This window comes from Anolis carolinensis, chromosome 5 (assembly GCF_035594765.1).
Source record: "Anolis carolinensis isolate JA03-04 chromosome 5, rAnoCar3.1.pri, whole genome shotgun sequence".
Lineage (NCBI taxonomy): Eukaryota > Metazoa > Chordata > Lepidosauria > Squamata > Dactyloidae > Anolis > Anolis carolinensis.
In genome coordinates, this window is record NC_085845.1 from 25,156,528 (window position 1) to 25,177,759 (window position 21,232).

The 21,232-nt window shown below is 39.6% G+C and overlaps 1 protein-coding gene across 3 annotated transcripts in view; it reads right to left on the minus strand.

Moving 5' to 3' along the window:
* ppp3ca (protein phosphatase 3 catalytic subunit alpha) overlaps nucleotides 1–21,232 on the minus strand; it is a 214,661-nt gene that overhangs the window by 29,377 nt on the left and 164,052 nt on the right. For all 3 annotated transcript variants that reach the window (XM_062982377.1, XM_062982376.1, XM_062982375.1), the window contains exons 6-9: nucleotides 19,802–19,941; nucleotides 10,005–10,082; nucleotides 7,120–7,214; nucleotides 470–595 (exon numbers count right to left, since the gene is read on the minus strand). In XM_062982377.1, the coding sequence (XP_062838447.1) occupies nucleotides 470–595; nucleotides 7,120–7,214; nucleotides 10,005–10,082; nucleotides 19,802–19,941 (439 nt within the window). The remainder of the gene's footprint in view (nucleotides 1–469; nucleotides 596–7,119; nucleotides 7,215–10,004; nucleotides 10,083–19,801; nucleotides 19,942–21,232) is intronic.

Sequence of the window (21,232 nt, forward strand, 5' to 3'; positions counted from 1 at the left end):
GAGAATTGGCCATCTACAGAGACGTTGTCTAGGGGACACCTGGATGTGTTACCATCCTGCTGAGAGACTTCTCTCATGTCCCCGCAAGCTAAAGCTGACAGACGGGAGCTCACCCCATCTCTTAGATTCGAACCAGCAACCTTCAGGTCAGCAACTCAACCTTCAGGTCAGCAGTTCACCCGGCACAATGGTTTAACCTATTGCGCTACTGTGACTCCACTCTGTGCTAAGAACTTCACAATTATGGTTGGTGAATTTCAAATAAGATGGACTCTCTGCTGCAATAAAAATAATTTAAAGAAAACTAAGAAAACAGTTTATGCCAAATGTACTGCATGATTTTGCCTTCACTGACACATTGCAAATGTGTCAAAATATTTTGCATGCCAGTGTTCTTCTAGTGAACAACCTGTTCCCTTCAATGTGCTCTAGGGAGAAACTCTTTTCAGGTACAAAACAATTTACATACCTTTTTCTCCAACGAATGGCAAAGACCAGGTAAAAACGTCCATGAAATTTGGAAGCCAGTATGGGTGAGGAGAACAGTTAAACTGTCTGATATTCATAACATTGTTCTCATATTTCAATACTGCAGCTACAAAAGAAAAAAAAGAAGAAACATTAGGCATTTGTCACTGACACATTTCTGAGCCATGATGGATACTATAGATAGTTAGCTGGGACCCAACTTAGAAAAGAATATGTGGCAGAAGGGTACAACTGCAAATTACCTCAAACAAAATGTAAACACATCCATTCAGTTTGGATTAGAAATGTCTGTGATGGTACAAACATGAATTCAAGAGATGTAGCCACTTGTCATCAGTATTTCACTCTTTAATCTACTGGTGGGTTTACTCAGAACGTATTTCTATTTCTTTATTCAAGTTTTGAATAAAAATTGCATAGTTTTAGCAGCAGAACTGATATGAAAATGGAATGAAGTTTATTTACCCAAACTATTTGCCTACTGTATCACCTTGAGACAGCCAGCATGATACAGTGGTCTAAGTATGGATTGCAGGGTTTCAATCCTCCTCCGGCCATGAAAACTCACTGGGTGACCTTGGGCAAGTCACACTCTCTCAGCCTCTGATGAAAAAAAGGCAACCCCTCCTCTAAAAAATCTTGATGATATGTTTACTTTGTGGAAAATTGGAAAAGGCGAACAACATCAATTTAAACTTTACAGATAGCATATTTCTCCAGATTAAAAAAAAAAACACCCCGGAGGCATAATTTGAATGCAAAACGCCTGGTCTGATTTAGGCCAAATAAAAACTGTTTCTTAAAAGTGATTACAAGAGTGAAGACATGGAAACAAGAAAACACATTTTGCTTCTTCCAACAGGTCCATTTTGATGGGACAGAGCAATACTTCCTTATTCAGTTTTTCTTCCGTGCCGGGAGCAACTTGAGAAACTGAAAGTCGCTTCTGATGTGAGAGAATTGGCCATCTGCAAGGACGTTGCCCAGGGGATGCCTGGCTGTTTTACCATCCTGTGGGAGGCTTCTCTCACGTCCCTGCATGGAAAGCTGGTGCTGACAAACAGGAGCTCATCCCACTTCTTGGATTCAAACTGCAGTTCCTGCTGGCACAAGGGTTTAACCCATTGCACCACTGTCTTTATTTGATGAGGAGGCATTATATTTAGTAGCAAAATGAATGCTTTGCATTCAAAACTTAAGGTTCAATTAATGGAATCAATTATTTGGGATAAAAAAGTAAAAAGATTTGATTGCAAAATTAATTGCTATGCATTCCCTTTCATTTATTTAATCAATTCATATACTCTTTGACCTAATGAAAGGATTGTGGTTTGGCAAAAAAAAGGTGTGGTATAAATAAATTATGATGATGATAACAAATGTCAAAATGTCAAAAAGCTCTAAAGCAGGTATAAAGCATCGCCTCATAGCCTCTATACTGTGTGTAGTTCAATGTGCACAGTTGCTTGTTTTTTAATGGAAGAAAGGGATTTCTAAAGTCAATTCCTATCCCATTTCACCTGACACTCATCAGATGAAATTATTAAAACTACAGGTGTGGAATAGTAAATGGATATCTTATGGATTAATGCAATCCATCAACCAATGTACTGTAGCTCTATAATTAATGCATAACATCCAAATCATACTTAAGCTATATGACAGTAAATACATTTTAATCAGAAGAGAGATTTCACAATGTACACATTGAGATGGCAAGTAATATTTAAAATGTTCTCTGGTTATGGTAGAGTATTTTTAAATCATTCTCAGAAAAGCAAAGAATGTGGACCACAGAACTGGAAATGGATACAGTAGAGCATTCCTTGGAGCCCCTGTGGAGCAGCGGGTTAAACCACTGAGCTGCTGAACTTGCTGACCGAAAGGTCAACATTTCGAATCTGGGGGGTGGGGTGAGCTCCCGCTATTAGTCCCAGCTTCTGCCAACCTAGCAGTTTGAAAACATGCAAACGTGAGTAGATCAATAGGTACTGTTCCGGCGGGAAGGTAACAGCACTCCATGCAGTCATGCTGGCCACATGACCTTGGAGGCATCTATGGACAATGCTGGTTGTTTGGCTTAGAAATGGAGAAGAGCACCAACCCCCAGAGTCGGACACGACTAGACTTAATGTCAAGTGAAAACCTTTACCTTTACTTAGAGCATTCCTTATTTGGAGTTCCTAAAATTCAAAATACTTCAAAATCCTAAATTGTCCACATGGATGGCTAAGATAGTAACACCTTAGCTTTCTAATGGTTCAATGCATACAAATTTTGTTTCATCCACAAGACATTGTGTATGAAAGACATTGTGTATAAAGCTACATTCAGGCTATGTGTATGAATTCCATTTTTTGGACTTGGATCTAATTTCCAAAGTATCTCATTATGTACATGTATTCTGAATCTGAACAAATCTGAAATTTAAACACTTCTAATCCTAAGTGTTTTAGAAAAGGGATACCCAACCCACATATTCAAATTCTCCCTCCCTAAATGTGGCTTCACTGACCCAAAACAGCCTCTGAATCGGCTATTATGCATTGGGGAAGAAATGGTGCAGAAATAACAGATTTTCCCTGATCCTAATGAGGAAAACCCCACTAGTCTGCTATGTGAAGGCAATAAAGAAACAAGAAAGTGCTTTGCAGATCTGATCTCCTAAAGTGTCTTACTGGACTCCTGAGCCCACAGTGGTAAACTTGATAAAATTCTGTGTGGCTGAGAAGAATTATTTGCAATCTTAGATCTCAACTTCGTCTTCACACTTACATCCCTCTACTCTCAGGATGAGCCACCAAGGTTTCTGCACACTTGTGTAGGAGATATAAAAAGAACAGAACATATGCTGTTTTTCAACCTTCCCCCTAACGTTAGTTATTTTAGGATGGATATATGCTCTGTTTTCTAGAAAAGAGAAAAATGGCAGGCATGCCTCTCAGTTATTTGCAAGTTATAGGCAAGTGAGTAATTTCAGAGTGACCTCTCTTTGTTACTTTTGCTGCCCCAGAATAGCATGGCATATTTAAAGCGTGTGAACCCACTCTATGTTTTAGCACAGAAACACACATAAAAGGCAGGCAAAGTGATGAGTTAAATGGCTGATAGCAGTGAAGATGCAGGTGTTTTGTGAAGCGGACTATGGTATCCAAAAATCCCTGAATAAGTCATGCCGGGGGAAGGGGGGATCCCTCAAACTTGGACGTTACATCTAATACTTAATAGTTTGTGAAAGCTAATGGGAGATACTTCTAAAAGTAACTCTTAAAAAAGGTTCTAAAATCCCCTCAAAAGTGCACTTGGCTGAGAAAATGCACAGTTTTTTATGATTTTAAAAACCAAGGAGTGATGAAATAAATAATTCATACAAAGGATCTAAAAGCTACTTCAACTTACATCCCATTAATAATGTATATTGCTGAAATTGCACTCAAATACAAGTAACTTTAAAACAACAATTTAAACTGCTATGCCAAAAGCTTTCTTTAATTCAAAGGCCAGGGGGATAAAAAGCACCAAAGTCGTTTTCCAAAATGCAAAAAAGGAAACGGGTTTTATAACTGATCAATGTGAAAAAAATCTGCTATAAAAAAGAAGAAAGAAAAAAATAACTGAAAGCAAAACACAGATGAAAGGAAAGAGCCTGGTTCAATATGTTCTTGTGGTCTTATTGTGCTGTTAAATCTATAATGTTTAAGGATTGCCCATTTTCAAATACGGAACAAAAGGTAATTATGCTGCCCATTAATCTTTCAGAAAGGAATACATCAGTTCTTTCCAGAATTAATTCTTACTGCTATCAAATGCAATTGAATGATCTGATTGCTTCTAGTATTCTGTAGCAGAAGCAAATTTCCACCTATTGCAGAAACCGTGTGGGTCATTATAGAGTTGTTCACCTCCCCTTTGAAACCCAATTAACTGCAACTAGGGCCTTTCGGTGATTTTTTAAAAGATGTAGAAAACCGCACAAGTTCTGGTTACTGTACCTCCAGAACAATATCATGGAACTGGACAAAATGCAGAATGCAGATTTTCCTTTATGAGGACAAGTTACAAAAGTAAAGAGTATATATGAAAAAAGTGTATAGGAAAGATAGTTTTTCTAAGTCTTCCTTTTTCTAAAATGGGAAGTAAAGAGTAACAAAATGCAAAAAAGTAACTTACAAGCCTAACTATCTAATACAAAATTTAAAAAGGATAATTACAGCAACAATTCCTTTTAAAATGTTTCTTTGCAAGCTCTGTGGCCAATGGAACTTTCAATCAAATATTTGAGGGAATCATAGTTTTGCAATTCACTGTAGAATTTGTATGTGGATTCCACATGTTACTGAATGATGTATGAGGTATATAAATAGAGACGTTCCATGGTCTTTATTTCCCAATTTTCTTTTAGTTTCTAAGCAACACTGTTATGAGTAGTTATTACTAGTCATGTTGTTTTGTAAAAATAACATCATTGCCTCCAAAAAACGGTAGCTGGTTGCTTCCATGGTAGAAGCATGATGAATCGGCTTAAAGTTCTAGGCTGAACTTTAAGGAGCTGTCCAAAGTGCTAAACATGCTTTGGAGATAGGAGATGCATACACCAGGCATGGGCAAGCTTTGGCCCTCCACCTATTTTGTACTTCAACTCCCACAATTCCTAACAGCCGATAGGTTGGCTAGGATTTCTGGGAGCTGAAGTCCAAAGCACCTGGAGGACCAAGGTTTGTCCATGCCTGATCTACACTGTAGATTTAATACAATTTGACACTACTTTAACTGCTATGGCTCCATGTTATGGAATCATTGAAGTTGTGGTTTTACAAAGTTTTCAGCCTTCTCTGCCAAATGGAGATGGTGTCTCACCAAACTACAAATCCCATGATTCCACAGAATTGAATCAAGTCAGTTAAAGGAGTGTCAAACAGCATTAATTAGATAGTCTAGAATGATTCACCCAGGGTTCACCACCTCTTCAGCCTCAAACCCAGAGCAAAATCCACTGCCTTTCATTTTTCCCAAATCAACCCTTTAGGTTGTTGTGTGTATTCAAGTCATTTCCAACTTATGCCGGCCCTAATGCAATGCTATTTATTTATTTATTTCGTGTCAAAAACATTGCATAACAAAATACATTTTAAAATGGAAATCACAAGCACCTAAATAGTTTTAGACCAAAAGCGGGCAACAGCAACCGCATTGTCCATAGCTTTAAGCAACTCCTCCTCCGTGCATGAGGCAGGACGATGTGGGCAAGCATACATATGCAGAGTTGTTTGTTCTGCTCCACAGTCACACAAAGTGGAGGATTCCTCCAGGTAGTGCCACCTTGCCAAGTTGTCTTTAGATCTGCCCACTCCGCTTCTGAGTCTGTTCAGGGACTTCCAAGTTGCCCATTCTTGGTTTGCCCCTGGAGGAAGACCCTCTTGGGGGGCCATCCAGTTAGAATTGCCAGGTTTAGCTGCCCAGAGGGACACCCTTGCTGTTGCTGGAGGAACATCAAGAGGAGTGGTGGTTCGCATGAAGCCCTTCCTTGATTTGAGTCAGGTGGGAGGAGGCTGATAGTCATGCAATGGGTGGCTTTCACAATGTGAATTGTGCATTGGATGAATGCAATGCTATCATAGGGTTTTATTGAGAAGATTTGTTCATAAAGGGTTTGCCATTGCTCTCGCCTGAGGCCAAGAGAATGCGACTTGACTATGGCCACTCAGTTGGTTTCATGGCTGGGCAGTAACTTGCACTGTGTTCTCCCAGTGGCTCAATCCAATGCTCAGATCCCTATATCATACTTTGTAGGCAAGGCAATTTGGAACACATTGTTTCCATTTGCCAAGCATCTAGGACTGATCAGAAAATAATCCACATCCAGCTGTATCTATCAAGCCATGTATTACTCCTTATTTTAAACAAGCAATCTAATGTAGTTTGCTTGAATTTTATTTAAATCATTATCTGAGCTGTATTTACTGGATGCGATGTGTGCTTTTCAAAAATTAGGAAATGACAGCCCACAGATTTACTTCATGCTTGTTTATCAGTCCTTCATATTCTATATTCTAAATCTGTACTACTATCAAGCAGGATAGCAGATCGTCTGTAGCTCAAAAAGAATTCTATTTCAATGTAATTAAAAGATAATTTGATTCCATTCCAAGAGTGACTGCAACTAATAGTTCAAAAATTGTGTGCATTAATATCTATGCATACATACAAGCAAATAGAGTGCATAATGTAAGAAATATGTGCTATTAGCGGCCAGCTTCTGGTCAAAGGAAATCAAGTATAATGTCAAGTTTTAACTTAGTTTGTGTGTGTGTTTTTTAAAAAAAATACATTATAACTGTACCTTCAATTCACTTCTGACACAATAAAGAAATAAAACAAATCCCTATAATGTACATGCCTAAAATCACAGAAACATTAGATCTCATAATAACAGCAACAAAGTTAACTTAGCACAGGCATTTAATATTAGTACCTTCTATCACATTACAAATTATTACATGCAAATTGTTCAATATTCAGCTCTGATCAGCTAAGAGAAAGTTGAAAACAGCTGAGCCAAATGATGTAAAACCAAAGTAGTCAATTTTAAGGTATAACAAGCTTGCATTGGAAGAAGTTACCTGCTCTTACCTTTGTTATTGTATACATCTAGATAGTTTGGTGCTGAAAAAATTGTGATTAGTGAAGGGAAGCCTGTTGTCTGGCTTTTCCTGTACATACGATACCTACAACAAATTGCACAAGTAATTTTTAATGATTAATTGTCCACAGAGTAGTTGATTTAGACTCTGTTACAAATACAGTTCTATGAATGCACATTACATGGATTTGTGTGACTTACATGTGAAATTATATGCTCGACTGGATGCAACTCAGCAAGTTCTATAGTTTCACTAGTATTGTTATTTAAAGAATCTGAGGAAGAAGGACTACAGACTCAGGACAAACCCACAGAAGCATGGAAAGATTTTCTTCTATTACAAACATAAGACAAGGGGTGCATTCTGATGGGGATTAAGTATGGACAAATAATTCAATTTTGATTTGGATGTAAAACAAGTTGTTTCAATTTCATTTAGGAACTTCTCCAAAAGGCACCAAACAATTTAGCACTAGCCAAATTTGTTTTTAAAAACATAGTTATTATCAGGGCAGAGACATGTTGTACCTATCTTTGAGAAGCCTATTGGATTCAAGGATATGACAAATGTGGCTGACTGCAAAGGGGAGGGCATATCTGACAGTTTTCTTTTACATTGACTTGATCAATGTAATACAAAACCTCAGCTAACCAACAGAAGTGGTTTTGTCTCCCAGCAAGGAAAGGTAATGATTTGACACAGCTTTTTAGTTTTTCTTAAGTTATAAAGAAAATAAAAGAAAAAATATTTGCAGCACAATGAGAAAAACAAGTCATTATGCTACTCATCACACACACACTCTATAGATTTTGGCTTTCTGCACACTAATAGTGAAAATGAAACTTGGGAAATTGCTGCATTTACCAACAGCAATGGTTAATATTATTAAGCCTACAAATACTTTTTGGTTAACATTTTTACAGACAGATGTAGTATGGATACTTGCAATAAAGCTGTGATTGATTCCATGAGGCAGGGGAGTTTTCCATTACAGTATTTATTGCAGCTTGGTGCATAGCACAATAGACAACTTTCAAAATTAGTCTGTAATGTCTCATGGTAGGAGGCTGCTGTTAGTGGAGAAGGCAGGAGCATTTTATGTGTGGGCATAAAACCCTATATGGAGTGAGTCCCTAAATGAGACTCCACTTCTGCATAGCAAACATCAATTTTTGACAATTATGTCAGAAGGATTTTATCTAGTGTACTAATTCAGACTTCAAGGAGGAGCTCCCATGGCTGAACATTGTGGAAATATCACACAGAGGAAGTACAAATAAGAACAAGTCTTCACTACAATATTGTAACACGATTATTTCTTCTTTATAGAGATGTATATGAAACCCAATTTGTAATCTGAAAAATCAAAAAGCTTGAAAGCCACTAGTTTCAGGGAATAAAAATGTCTGCTCTTTGCAGTGCATTAATGTTTTGAACAAGATAATCTTCTGAAAGGGAATTGTGCTTTCCCAAGCTTTTCCCAGGCAAGTCAAGAAATATATTTTAAAAGATGTGCAAACAGAAGGGGAGATTGACCCAACACACCTAACAGCATTATTTCTGTTCAGACAGAGTTTTAGAAAGCCTCATTTGATTTCATTAGGCCTTCTCTAAAATGAGTGATCACACTGGAAGGGACCTGGTTGGAGTTGTTAGCTGATGTATTTTGAGTATGATTGGCCTGTAATGGAGTATGAATTTTTGAATTAGGGAAAGACACATTCTAACTCAGTTTCAAATCTTCTTCTACTGCTAATTTCCCACCTTTAACAAACACAGACACGTCTCACCACCATTTTCTTTAAAGAAGTCTTGTTTGCCAGTTGTTATTTTACTTCACTAAGGGGGCACTCTAAAGATGTGTTGCCATGGAAAATTAGAGATGTGCAGACAACAAATGTCTAATTTACCACTTTTAGTTTCAATTAAAAAATTCTTTCCTCTGAAAGAAAAATATCATGTTGGAACAACAGTAAGAATCTTCCAACAAATTCAGAAACTGGTGAGAATTAAAAAAAAAGGCACATGGGTGGATCAATTCAACATAATGGTTAATTTTTTTTGAAGTCTTGACTGGGTTAAGACCAGCATAACTAACACCCATCTCTTTTCTATGCATTTTTTAATCTTTTAAGATCAGTGAATAAGTTGTCACACATGTTTACCAGAAACACAAGAAAGTGACATGTCTGTACCTGTACCTAGGTTGGAATATCCATCTGGAATGTACTTTATTATTTCTCACAGACTTTGATTCCTTACTTTTGGTATGGTATGCAAGCTTTTAATGAATGCGAACATGGACTTTACATGACCTGTACGAAGACTTGAGGATTCTGGATGAATGGATTTTAATCTTGGACATTCTTAAAACTTTATATAATGTGATTTTATTTTGTAATGGTATCTGTTTTATATGAACTGTTGTTTTGTAGATTGTTTTATATGAAATGTTGTTTTTACATTGTTTTTAGGCATTGAATTTTTGCCTATTTACTGTAAGCCGCTTTGAGTCTCCTCGGAGAGAAAGGTGGGGTAAAAGTGATGTAAATAAATAAATAAATAAATAAATTTCTCCATCTATTTTGTCTGGTTGTTGCCACTGTTTGCTCTTAGAGATCTGTATTTGGTTTGTGATATTTGATGGAGGGTATTTTCTTGTTTCTCAAGAGGACAGAGCTTTAGAGGCAAAAAGTAGCCAAGAATGAACTGGGTTGGACTAGTGGGCCAAATTTGGTGAGTTAGCCACAGATTGCTTATTGTGTCTGTTATTGTTTACAGGGACAAACTTCACCTTGGCAGACCTGGACAGGAATATAAAGATGGCAATTGTGCAGAAGCATAATTTATTCAGAAAGAAAGATAAATGCTCACCCGGCATCCTGGGCTTCATGGGCTCGAAGTACAGATAACAAGTTATTGTGCTGTAGGAAATCGCAGACAGCAGGGTAGCTGTAAGAAACAGAAGGAAAGTGTCATTAATGAAAAGATTATACATTTGTCTCTAACATTCACAAATATTTGATTAAATGGTACATGTTCAGTTAATGAAATTCTATTGGTTCATGGGAAAGAGCACCATTTCACTGTATAAAAATATGCTTCTTCTATACCAGTGATGACGAACCATTTAGAAGCTAAGTTCCCAAACTGGAGGGAGGGGGTGGTGAGTGGGGGTGGGTGGATGAGCAAACAAATGGGGGGCAGGCAAGCAGGAGAGCAGGGAAGAGTAAGTGTGGGGGCAAGTGAGTGAGCAGGCAATAGGATGGTGGGTGGGCAGGGCTAGCGGACAGGTAGGTGAGCAAGTGGGTAAGGGTCAAGATGGTGAGCTGGGGGCAAGCATGGGGTGGGGGATTTCAGGAAGGCATGCATACCAGGAGGGAGGGCACTGCATGTCCCTTCCGGCATGTGTGCCATAGGTTCACCACCACTGTCATATACTATCTCAAGAGAAAGTCCACAAGTTTAAACTATCACTATACAAATTAAGATATAACAGATGTTCTGGTGCATTATTTTGCTCATAAATACTTTTGACCAAAATAGTGTTTACTGCATTAAAAAACCCAATGTGTACTTTTAATGGAAAAAAACTCTGGAAGAAGACTGTTATATTATTCTTCCCAACTGTTTCCCAAATGTTGGAAGACCACCTCACAAAGGAGTGAAACTACGGGAATTGTGCACAGCACGGTGTGAGAAAGTTATAACATTTTTTTTCATTCTCCAATAAAGTCTTTGTGTGATGTTCACCTCACCCAAACTTGAAAATAGAACTTTTTAATAAAGAGTTTTAACAACTTTGATGTTACAAGGGAAAGTCATCACAAGCAAACTTATCTCTAGTATCAAAAAATGTAGAGCAGCTCCACAGCAGTCACGATCAGAATGAATACAAATATATGGTCCTTATTCAAATTTAGATTGTGTGTATGTGTGGCATCACATTGTTTGTTGACTTATAGCAACCCTATTAATTTCACATGGTTTTCTTAGGCAGTGAATACTTAGAAGTAATTTGGCCAGTTCAGCACCTGGTATTCTTTGGAAGTCTCCCATCCAAGTACTAATCAGGCCTGACCTTGCTTAGTTTCCAAGATGAGATCTGGTGCCTTTAGGGTATGTATGCCCTATTACAACAGACATGAACAATTTCTGCTCTTGCTACTAACACCTTGCTTGGAGCTAAAGGCTTGCAACACAAATTTACTGGGCTTGAAAAATGGGAACACATTTCAGCATGAGTTCCCTTAGCCTTGAAATGCATTTCTGCTTGCCATTTAAGATGAAACAAGGTCAGCCTACCTGCTACGAAAACAAACAAATACAACACTTTGGGGCCATAAAACTTTTGGGTCTACCAAAGACTGTGTAGACAGACTATTTACTGTAGGAATGACCTACCAGAGTTCCAAAAACATTGCATGTCTCTCATGAGAATTTGGGAGAGTCACACTCTTCTTGTGTTTCCATTTTTTTTTAACTTACAAAAGCTTCAACAATTTTTGGGAGGGCCCTAAGGAACAATTGCACCCAGATTTTTATCTCATTCTAAGCTGTTTTAGGTTCAGGTCATGACCAGAAGTAATTAAAAAGATTAATAACAATTTAGAATAGAGAACATAGCAACAGTCTCCTTTTACTCTCGTTAACAGCCTTGCAGACCCAAGTATGCTTATATCTGGAAAATCAGACAACTGTAACAAACAGATTTGAAATCTGGACTGATATATGAAATCAACATGTCTTTGTATAAACATATGGGCCTATAGTCTTATTCAATGTAGCGCTTAGGGTTTTATGGTGCAAACCGTTTGGGGAAAAATGGAGGTGTGGAAACATATTGGGTTTGCAAAACGCCATTCTTCTGGGTGACCAGTGCTAAATGAAGTAATGTTGTTTCCTTAAGAAGAGCTCAAAATGGCCATGATCCCAGGCTCTTTCCAATTTACTCGGTGGCCCATGGAGTTGCAGGGTCCACATCCATCTTTCTTTTCAATTCTTTTGCAATTTCTGATTTTGCAAGTGTCACTGTTCCTCCTAAAACTAGAACCCTCATGTGGCAGTACATGGGTGCATATACAAAGCGGAGATGAAAAAAACAGGCTCATTTAGATACCTATGAAAAATCCTTCTCTCTTTCCTTTTGACTATTCACAGATAAGCAGAAGATGTATGTGTGCATCTGGACACTGTTAGTTGCATTGGCTAAATATCTGTGGCCAGACTGATCTGTAACAAAATCCACAAAGGATCTGCACATAGCAAGTTGTACAGTAGGTAAAGGTTTCCCCTGACGTTAAGTCCAGTCGTGTCTGACTCTGGGGGTTGGTGCTCATCTCCATTTTTAAGCCGAAGAGCCGGCGTTGTCCACAGACACCTCCAAGGTCATGTGGGCAGCATGACTGCATGGAGCGCCATTACCTTCCCGCCGGAGAGGTATCTATTGATCTACTCATATTGGCATGTTTTCGAACTACTAGGTTGGCAGAAGCTGGAGATAACAGCGGCCGCTCACGCTGCTCCCGGAGTTTGAACCTGGGATCTTTCGGTCTGCAAGTTCAGCAGCTCAGTGCTTTAACACACTTCGCCACCGGGGCTCCTAGTTGTACAGTAGGTCCATGTATTATGCAAGAAATCAATTTCAGGACCCTTTGTATAATACAATTTTAGTGTTATCTGGAATTCTACCCAGTCTTTGCCCCATTTTGCCACTTTGTGACACAGCAAGGACAGGGTGTGCCATGTGCCATCATACAACGCACTGTCCTCCCAAAGTCGGAAGTGTGCCAAAAGGCACTTCCTCCATGGCTACAGAGAAGAAAGTGTATTTTTGGCAGCTCTAATGGAGCCACCCACACTTTCCTCCCCATTTCCTCATGTGATGGAGAAAAGGGTGATGCAGCAATGTGCATTGTCACCCTTTCTGCCATCTGATGGCAGAAGGGAAAGGGTGCCAAAGCACCCTCCATGTCCCCTCCATGTGATGAGGGGAGAAGGGAGAGTGCAGGGAACCATGAGAAGGGAGAGTGCGCAGGGAACCCCGTGCACCTTCTCTTTTACTAGCCAGGACAATGGCACAGCCCGGAAGGGCCGTGTGAGGAGGTCCCTAGTTTCCTTACCTGAAATGAATGTTGTCTTGGTTTTCTGACTAAAGCATATCATGGATTCACTTTGGAGGACTGAGAAAATCCCTAGAAAAGTATTATCTCTAGACCTCCAATACAATTTTATGGTCAACTTCCAGCAGAAATTGATCAAAGAATAATGCTGGAAACTTAGGGGGGGTGGGCACATGCCTAGGCATCACAAAGTCCTCCAGAACCATTCTATGGTGTCCAAAGTTCTTCATGTATAAATGAAACTGTATTCAATGAGTTTGCATAAGCAGGCCTACTGTATTTTTAATTTCATAGCTTGGAATTTGCTATCCACAGAGAGATTCAAAGGGTTTTGTCGACATTGTTACAAACTCTATTCTTAATGGTGACTCTAATGCAATTGGCTTTCTTTTTTCCTGTTTCACTGAATGAGGAAAAATTAATTTCCCTTGAGCCTGGCTTTACTGGCTAAAACTATCATGCACAATAGACCCACTGCTTAAAAACCAAGCTTGTAAATTTGAGAAGCTTGGATGTATTTAAAAAAAGATAAAATAAAAGCATTTGCTAGCTTGACAGCATCAGCTGCTGCAAGAGATTTTTCATATTAATCAGTCCTCTCAGAGGTTTCTCTCTAATGCTCGGAAAAACCTCAAGCTATGAAAGATTTCCTTGTTTTCTGAAATAGAGCTGGCTTTAAGAAGCTATATTTTAAAAGCTGGGAATTTTCCTCCTTACTTTTGAAATGTGCAAGTACGAAAAACAATTATGTTCAGCATGAATTTATAAAGTCAAACAGAAATTATGTTTCTAAATCATCATTTCAAAATTGGTTGCCAAGAGTGTGGCTCTGTATATGTAAATTGGTGGGTACAGCTGTATGCATGTCGAGATGGTGGGCATTCAGGGGCAAGTGGATGGCTACCATTTGAATCAAATAGGTCTTTGTTCTGATTCTACATGGTTCTCCTTAAGTTAGGTTGTTGTGAGTTTTCCGGGCTGTATGGCCATGTTCCAGAAGCATTCTCTCCTGATGTTTTGCCCAAATCTATGGCAGGCATCCTCAGAGGTTGTGAGGTACATTAGAAAACTAAGCAAGGGAAATTTATATATCTGTGGAAGGTCCAGGATGGGAGAAAGAACTCTGGTCTATTGGAGGCAAGTGTGAATGTTGTAATTAATCACCTTGATTGGCATTTCATGGCTGCTTCCTGCCTGGGGAAATCCTTTGTTTGGAGGTGTTGGCTGGCCCTGATTGATTTATGCCTGGAATTTCTTTGTTTTCAGAGTGTTGTTCTTTATTTACTGTTCTGACTTTAGAGGTTTTTAAAATACTGGTAGCCAGATTTTGTTGGTTTTCATAGTTTCCTCCTTTCTCCATGCTTGTGGATTTTAATGGCTTCTCTGTGTAGTCTGACATTATAGTTGTCAGAGTGGTCCAGCATTTCTGTGTTCTCAAATGATATACTGTGTCCAGATTGGTTCATCAAGTGCTTGGCTATGGCTGGCTTCTCTGGTTGAGTTAGTCTGCAGTGCCTCTCATGTTCCTTGATCCGTGTTTGGGCAATGCTGCATTTGGTGGTCCCTATGTAGACTGTCCACAGCTGCTTGGTTTACGGTAGACTCCTGCAGAGGTGAAAGGAGCTCTCTTGTCCTTTGTTGAACGTAGCATTTGTTGGATTATCCTAGTGGCTCTGTAGATAGTTTGTAGGTTGTGTTTCTTCATCAGCTTCCCTATGAAGTCAGAGGTTTCCTTGTTGTATGGTAAGAACACTTTTCTTCTGGATGGATCTTTGTCTTGACTCTCATGGTTTGTTCTTGGCCTTGCAGCTCTTCTGATGTCTGTGGTGGAGTATCCATTGGCCTGTAGAGACCAGTTTAGGTGGTTCAGTTCACCTTGGAGGACTTGTGGTAGAATCATTATCTTTGCATCTGGAATACCACTGAAAACAGGGACCCCATCAAAGCCATGTTTTCAGTACTGAGGGCACCTCCATTTTGTGGAGTGTTTCCATAGCCCCCAATTTGCTAGTGCCAAGAATGTCAAGAGGCATTTTCAATATTCTTCATATATTTATTTGGAAATCAAGCCATTGTATAAACCATGAAATATTTGCTACATAAAGCTGTTTTCAAACAGCTTTACTGTGGTGAATGTCTTGGATAGCAACTTCATGTCTTCCAATGAACATTTGATCATATCAACTTAGAGCCTAAGCCATTGGATGAGAATTTTTTTCTTGTGTCAGGAGCTACTTAAGAAACTGCAGGTCGCTTCTGGTGTGAGAGAATTGGCCATTTGCAAGGACGTTGGCCAGGGGACACCAGGATGTTTCACCATCCTGTAGGAGGCTTCTCTCATGTCCCCACATGGGAAGCTGGAGCTGACAGATGGGAGCTCACCCCACTCCCCGGATTCGAACTGCCAACCTTTTGGTCAGCAGTCCTGCTGGCAGAAGTGTTTAACACATTGTGCCACAGGGGGCTCCTTTTAAGAGAAATGGTGGCACTTGTACTCTAGTATATCTGAAAGTAATCAAGTTAATATGCTAATTTACAGCTCTAATAATAATGCTGATGGAAGCCTAAATGTTACCTATTTCAAATCTTCAACAAAGCAAACACAATAACTTCATCACCAATTCCTGTTTATATTTACTATTCAGGTTATGGTGGAAAATAATGAAAGCAAGTAAGTTCTTGAATATATATTGTTGTCAGTCATGGTCAATGAGCATGGTCAATGAGTCATGAGCAATGGCCAACCTCGATAAAATAGTGAAGAGCAGAGACATCACACTGGCAACGAAGGTTCGCATAGTGAAAGCAATGGTATTCCCCATAGTAACCTATGGATGCGAGTGCTGGACCATAAGGAAGGCTGAGCGAAGGAAGATAGATGCTTTTGAAGTTTGGTGCTGGAGGAAAATCCTGAGAGTGCCTTGGACCGCAAGAAGATCCAACCAGTCCATCCTCCAGGAAATAATGCCTGACTGCTCACTGGAAGGAAGGATATTAGAGGCAAAGATGAATTACTTTGGCCACATCATGAGAAGACAGGAAAGCTTGGAAAAGATCATGATGCTGGGGAAAATGGAAGGAAAAAGGAAGAGAGGCCGACGAAGGGCAAGACGGATGGATGGTATCCTTGAAGTGACTGGCTTGACCTTGAAGGAACTGGTGGCAGTGATGGCCAACAGGAAGCTCTGGCGTGGGCTGGTCCATAAGGTCACGAAGAGTTGGAAGCAACTGAATGAATAAACAACAGTCATGGTGGGTAACTTTGTGTTCTGGCATCTTCAGGGAGCAAAATTTAGCTCTCTGTTTTCCATAATTTATTCGATAATTTTTTCAGGTTTTTTGTCCATCATCTCTTTTTTCTTACCTTTCACTGTTCTTTGTAGGAAAGATGTCCAAACTCTTTAATCGTGTTATTTAGTCTTTAGTCTTTTCATATGCCTTTTCCAGGTTTACAGTGTCTTTCTGGGAGAACATTATGGCAAAATGAATTTATTTATTTATTTAAAAAATGTTTCTGTGTTGAGACCCAGTCCTTAAAGAGCAAGGAAAGGATGAAGATTGGCACGGCCACATTATTCTTTGTTCTTTATACACAAGCAAGGAAGGCCATGGACAAGAGTGCAACCAGTAAAAAAAAACCCAGAAATTACTGCTCTATTTGTCATAGTCTTTTGATTCACTTAACCACATTGGGTTAAGTGCTTTCTATGAATCTATCCCACGACATAGGCAATATACTGAAGTTGCTATGGTAACTGACTTTAGTTATATAACCATGGGAGCTACTGGTAATATGAAATAATGAAGAAGATTTTAGATATAGTTTCTCATGTAATTGGGTAAGAAAAGGTCTACTCATTTGCAATTTCTGACAAACATTTCATATTCATTGCAGTATAATCAACAGGTCTTACTTAACTACCGTAGGTAAAGGTAAAGGTTTTCCCCTGACATTAAGTCCAGTCATGACCAACTCTGGGGGTTGGTGCTCATCTCCATTTCTAAGCCGAAGAGCCGGCGTTGTCCGTAGACCTCCAAGGTCATGTGGCCGGCATGACTGCATGGAGTGCCGTTATCTTCCTGCCAGAGCGGTACCTATTGATCTACTCACATTTGCATGTTTTTGAACTGCTAGGTTGGCAGGAGCTGAGGCTAACAGCGAGCGCTCATTCCGCTCCCGGTATTTGAACCTGGGACCTTTCAGTCTGCAAGTTCAGCAGCTCAGCACTTTAACACACTGCGCCACCACCAGGGGCCTTAATTCACTGTCATATACATTAACAGAACAATGTTGTATGCTTCCATTTTGCTCCCTATTTGATTAATTTCATTATCACGAAAAAGGAAGCACCCTTAATACACATTTAGCTGGTAATACAGGCAAGTTATACATCTGTAACTGAAATCTTGTGCTCAGTTAGGCTCATTTAAACTGCAGCACTATGTATGTTTATTGTGAAACAAGTATTATGGAATTTAGTAAGACTATCTTAAGAACAAAAGTAATGAATTAAAGGTTCCATTCACTGAAACTCAAGACGTTCACTGGTCATCAGTTTAAGGCTGTACAGGCTAGAGTTGGGCCCAAATCTTGTTTCATCTTTTTCTTTCTTGGTTTTGTTCCATGCCATTCGGATGGCACGGAACGGTACAACCCCCTCTGAAACGAAAGAAGCAGTGAAATGGAAAAAGTGGGGGAACAATAGCCGTTTGATTGGCTGATTTTCAGTGCTTGGCTGTAGGCCTTGGCTGGCAGGACCAACAGCTAAGCGCCAGGTGCTCGACGCTCATAGGCCGAGCTTGCAGGGCCTGTAGTTGAGCATTGAGCACTTGGCTGTAGGCCCTGCCTGCCCGGCCTACGAGCACTGAGTGCTCAGCACTCAACTATAGGTCCAGCGAGTCAGGCCTACAAGCCATCGAGTGGTCAACACTCGCAGGCCCAACAGGCAGGGCCTACAGCCAAGCGCTTGATGGCTCGTAGGCCTTGCTTGCAGGGCCTACAGTCAAGTGCTTGACACTCATAGGCCAGACTCACAGGGCCTACAGCTGAGCGCCGATTCCTCGCTGCTTGTAGGTCCTGCCTGCCTGGCATACAACCATCGAGCGATTGGGGCTCGGCTGTAGGCTCTGCAAGCCGGGCCTACAAGCCATTGAGTGCTAAATGCTACTGGGCTCGACAGGCACAGCCTACAGCCAAGTGCTGGGCCTGCTTCAATGTAGGCCCTGGCTGGCAAGCCCTGGCACTTTGCCGCCCAAGGCCCAAAGAACCGCTGGTTTTCGGACCTTGGATGGAAAAGCTCATTTGTATAGACACCTGTTTCCCTAAGCGGTGGACGGAAACGGGGCCACACGGATGGTACAAATAGAAACAGGTAGTGTTTTCATACAAATGCACAAGACTAGTAGAGGCTAGGCTGAACAGGGGCAGTTTTATTTATTTACTTTATTTTTACCCCCCCCCCCCTTCTCCCAGTATAGGGACTCTAGCCGGCTAATAACATACACAACACAATATTGCTGTTTTTAAATTGCTTAGATTTTAGCTTGTTTTTGTAAGCCACTCCGAGCCTTGGGGGAGTGTTTTTAAGATTTTTTTAAAGATATTTTAAAAATGTTTTAAATTGTTAGATTTTAGCCTTTCTTGTAAGCCGTCCCGAGCCCTAGGGGAGTGGCAGCATATAAGTTTAATAAATAAATAAATAAATAAATAAATACGATTAAAATGAAGCAAATACAATAAAAATATGAATCTGAAAAAAACCATTTACATCCTTTGGCCATGAAGCATAGAAGTATTAAAATACTTTTGAAGTTACATTTAAAAACTACGATATGAGAAGGCAGCCAACCAAAGATGATTCCACTCTACAATGGAGCCATCATTCTCATGTGAGCAAGCCATTGCATGTCACCAGAAAGTGAGGCACGTATTGCTCTCACTATCCTCCCAAGCTGGCCATAATGTTCTTGGCAGACTATGCCTCAAAATTCCATTGGTGGAATCACGGGATGGGAGTGCAGACTCTGTTGGATGTGGTTTGTATCTAAAATCATCCAAAGTTCTGATAATAAGAGAAGCCCTAGTATAATTAAAACCATATGCTGTGTGTCAGTAAATAGATAAAAGGACGATTAAGACGTCAATGGAAGCAAGACTGTGTGATGAAATCTACAATGGAGGTGAAGGGTTAGTGTTCTACTGTTTATGTGTTGGATTCAGATAAATATCAGTGTAACAGATCCTGATTCAGATCCTGAGTCTCACCAATTACACAAATATTTTCATCATATACTAGTGGTTCTCAAGCAATGGGTTCCCAGGTGTTTTGGCCTACAACTCCCAGAAATCCCAGCTAGTTTACCAGCTGTTAGAATTTCTGGGAGTTGAAGGCTAAAACATCTGGGGATCCACAGGCTGAGAACCACTGCCATATACCAAAAAGTACCAGTATAATGGCTTATCTAGTAGTGTATGTCAGACTAATACAACCGCTCAAACCAATCTGCAATTTATAATTTATAAACCAATTTATAAAGAAGACCCCTTACCTGTAGAAGTATGAACACCCTCTAACTGTGTTGTGAGTGAAATGATCCTGAGTCTTCTCATTTCCAAAGTCCTCTAGGGGATCTGACCACAGGATATCACACATAGGTCCATATGCAGGGGGTTCCTTGAATCGATCTAACTGAGAAAAAGAGAAGACAAAGAGAACGGCTAAGTGCTACATCAGAAGAACCAGGTTTTGCTCTCTTCTGCTTTAAAGGAATCCATGCTTTTGTGTAATAGTATACCTAAAATAAAATAATAAATGTTCATAAGCAAATTGCATTAAGAAAACATTTCTCCTGTTTTGAAACTGCAAAGGAAACCAACAGTTATTACTGATTATTTAATAGATATATGGGATTCCAGTGAGAACAAAGATAAATTAAACTTGTTTGGTGTTTCTTACTGATACAAAATATACAGCTGGCTCTTTTAATGCACCACACAAGCTCAAACAGAGGGTCTTAACTTGTATTGGGCCAAGGATCTTTCTGAGATTTGGATAAAAGCTAAAGATACCTTCCACAGCTGAGTGTCACACCTCAACAAGTTTATTTTCACTATCATATTAATTAAGAAGAAGGGAGAAAGAAGGAAGGTAATCAATTCCCTCAACTAAATAATTCCATATAGATAGATGATCGATAGATAACAGTACTATTTAATTTTCTATTAGTCATAGTTGGGAAATCAATCAAATGCTGACACAATTGCTATAAAGAAATCAGAGTCACCCATTGAACAAACAAATCATCTGAATGGGAAACCACCAAAGTCTAGGTGAAGGTGTATTGCAGGGGCACATTTCTATACAACAAGAGTAGGAACCAGGTGACCCCCTATGTTGATGAATCATGTGACCCTCCAGATGTTGCTGAACTGCCATCAGTACTAAATGGCACAGCCAATGGCAAGACATGGTGAAAGTACTGCTGAGTACATCTGGAGGTGACCGTGACTTTCAACCTCTGGTGTACCAAAACTCATGGAAACCTTCTTCCAGGCTCTTGAGGAGTCTTTTTTGCTCTGTCTCTCCCTGATATCTTAATAGGGAACTTAACAGGAATAACAGCTTAATGTCTGTCTGAGAGTGATAAGATAAAAAAACTTTTAAGAACCTAGATATCTCTTGTTTGTATAATTACACCTACATATCTCGTCCGCAATTGGACTGTGACTTGGATCCAAAACGGTAATTGTGCAATCAAAATGCACACTACCTTTTGGGTTCAATGGGGGAGAAGTTACTTGTCTGTTTTTCAAAATTATTTCATCTTCCTGCCACGTGTCCCTCACAACACATGCCATAAAGATTTAAAGGGTCCTTGAAACCTATCATTGGCATATTTTCTTGTACAAATTCAAATTAACAACACAAGTATTCAATATAATGGCAGCCAAGGTGAGCAGTTTCTACATTGTAATCTTGT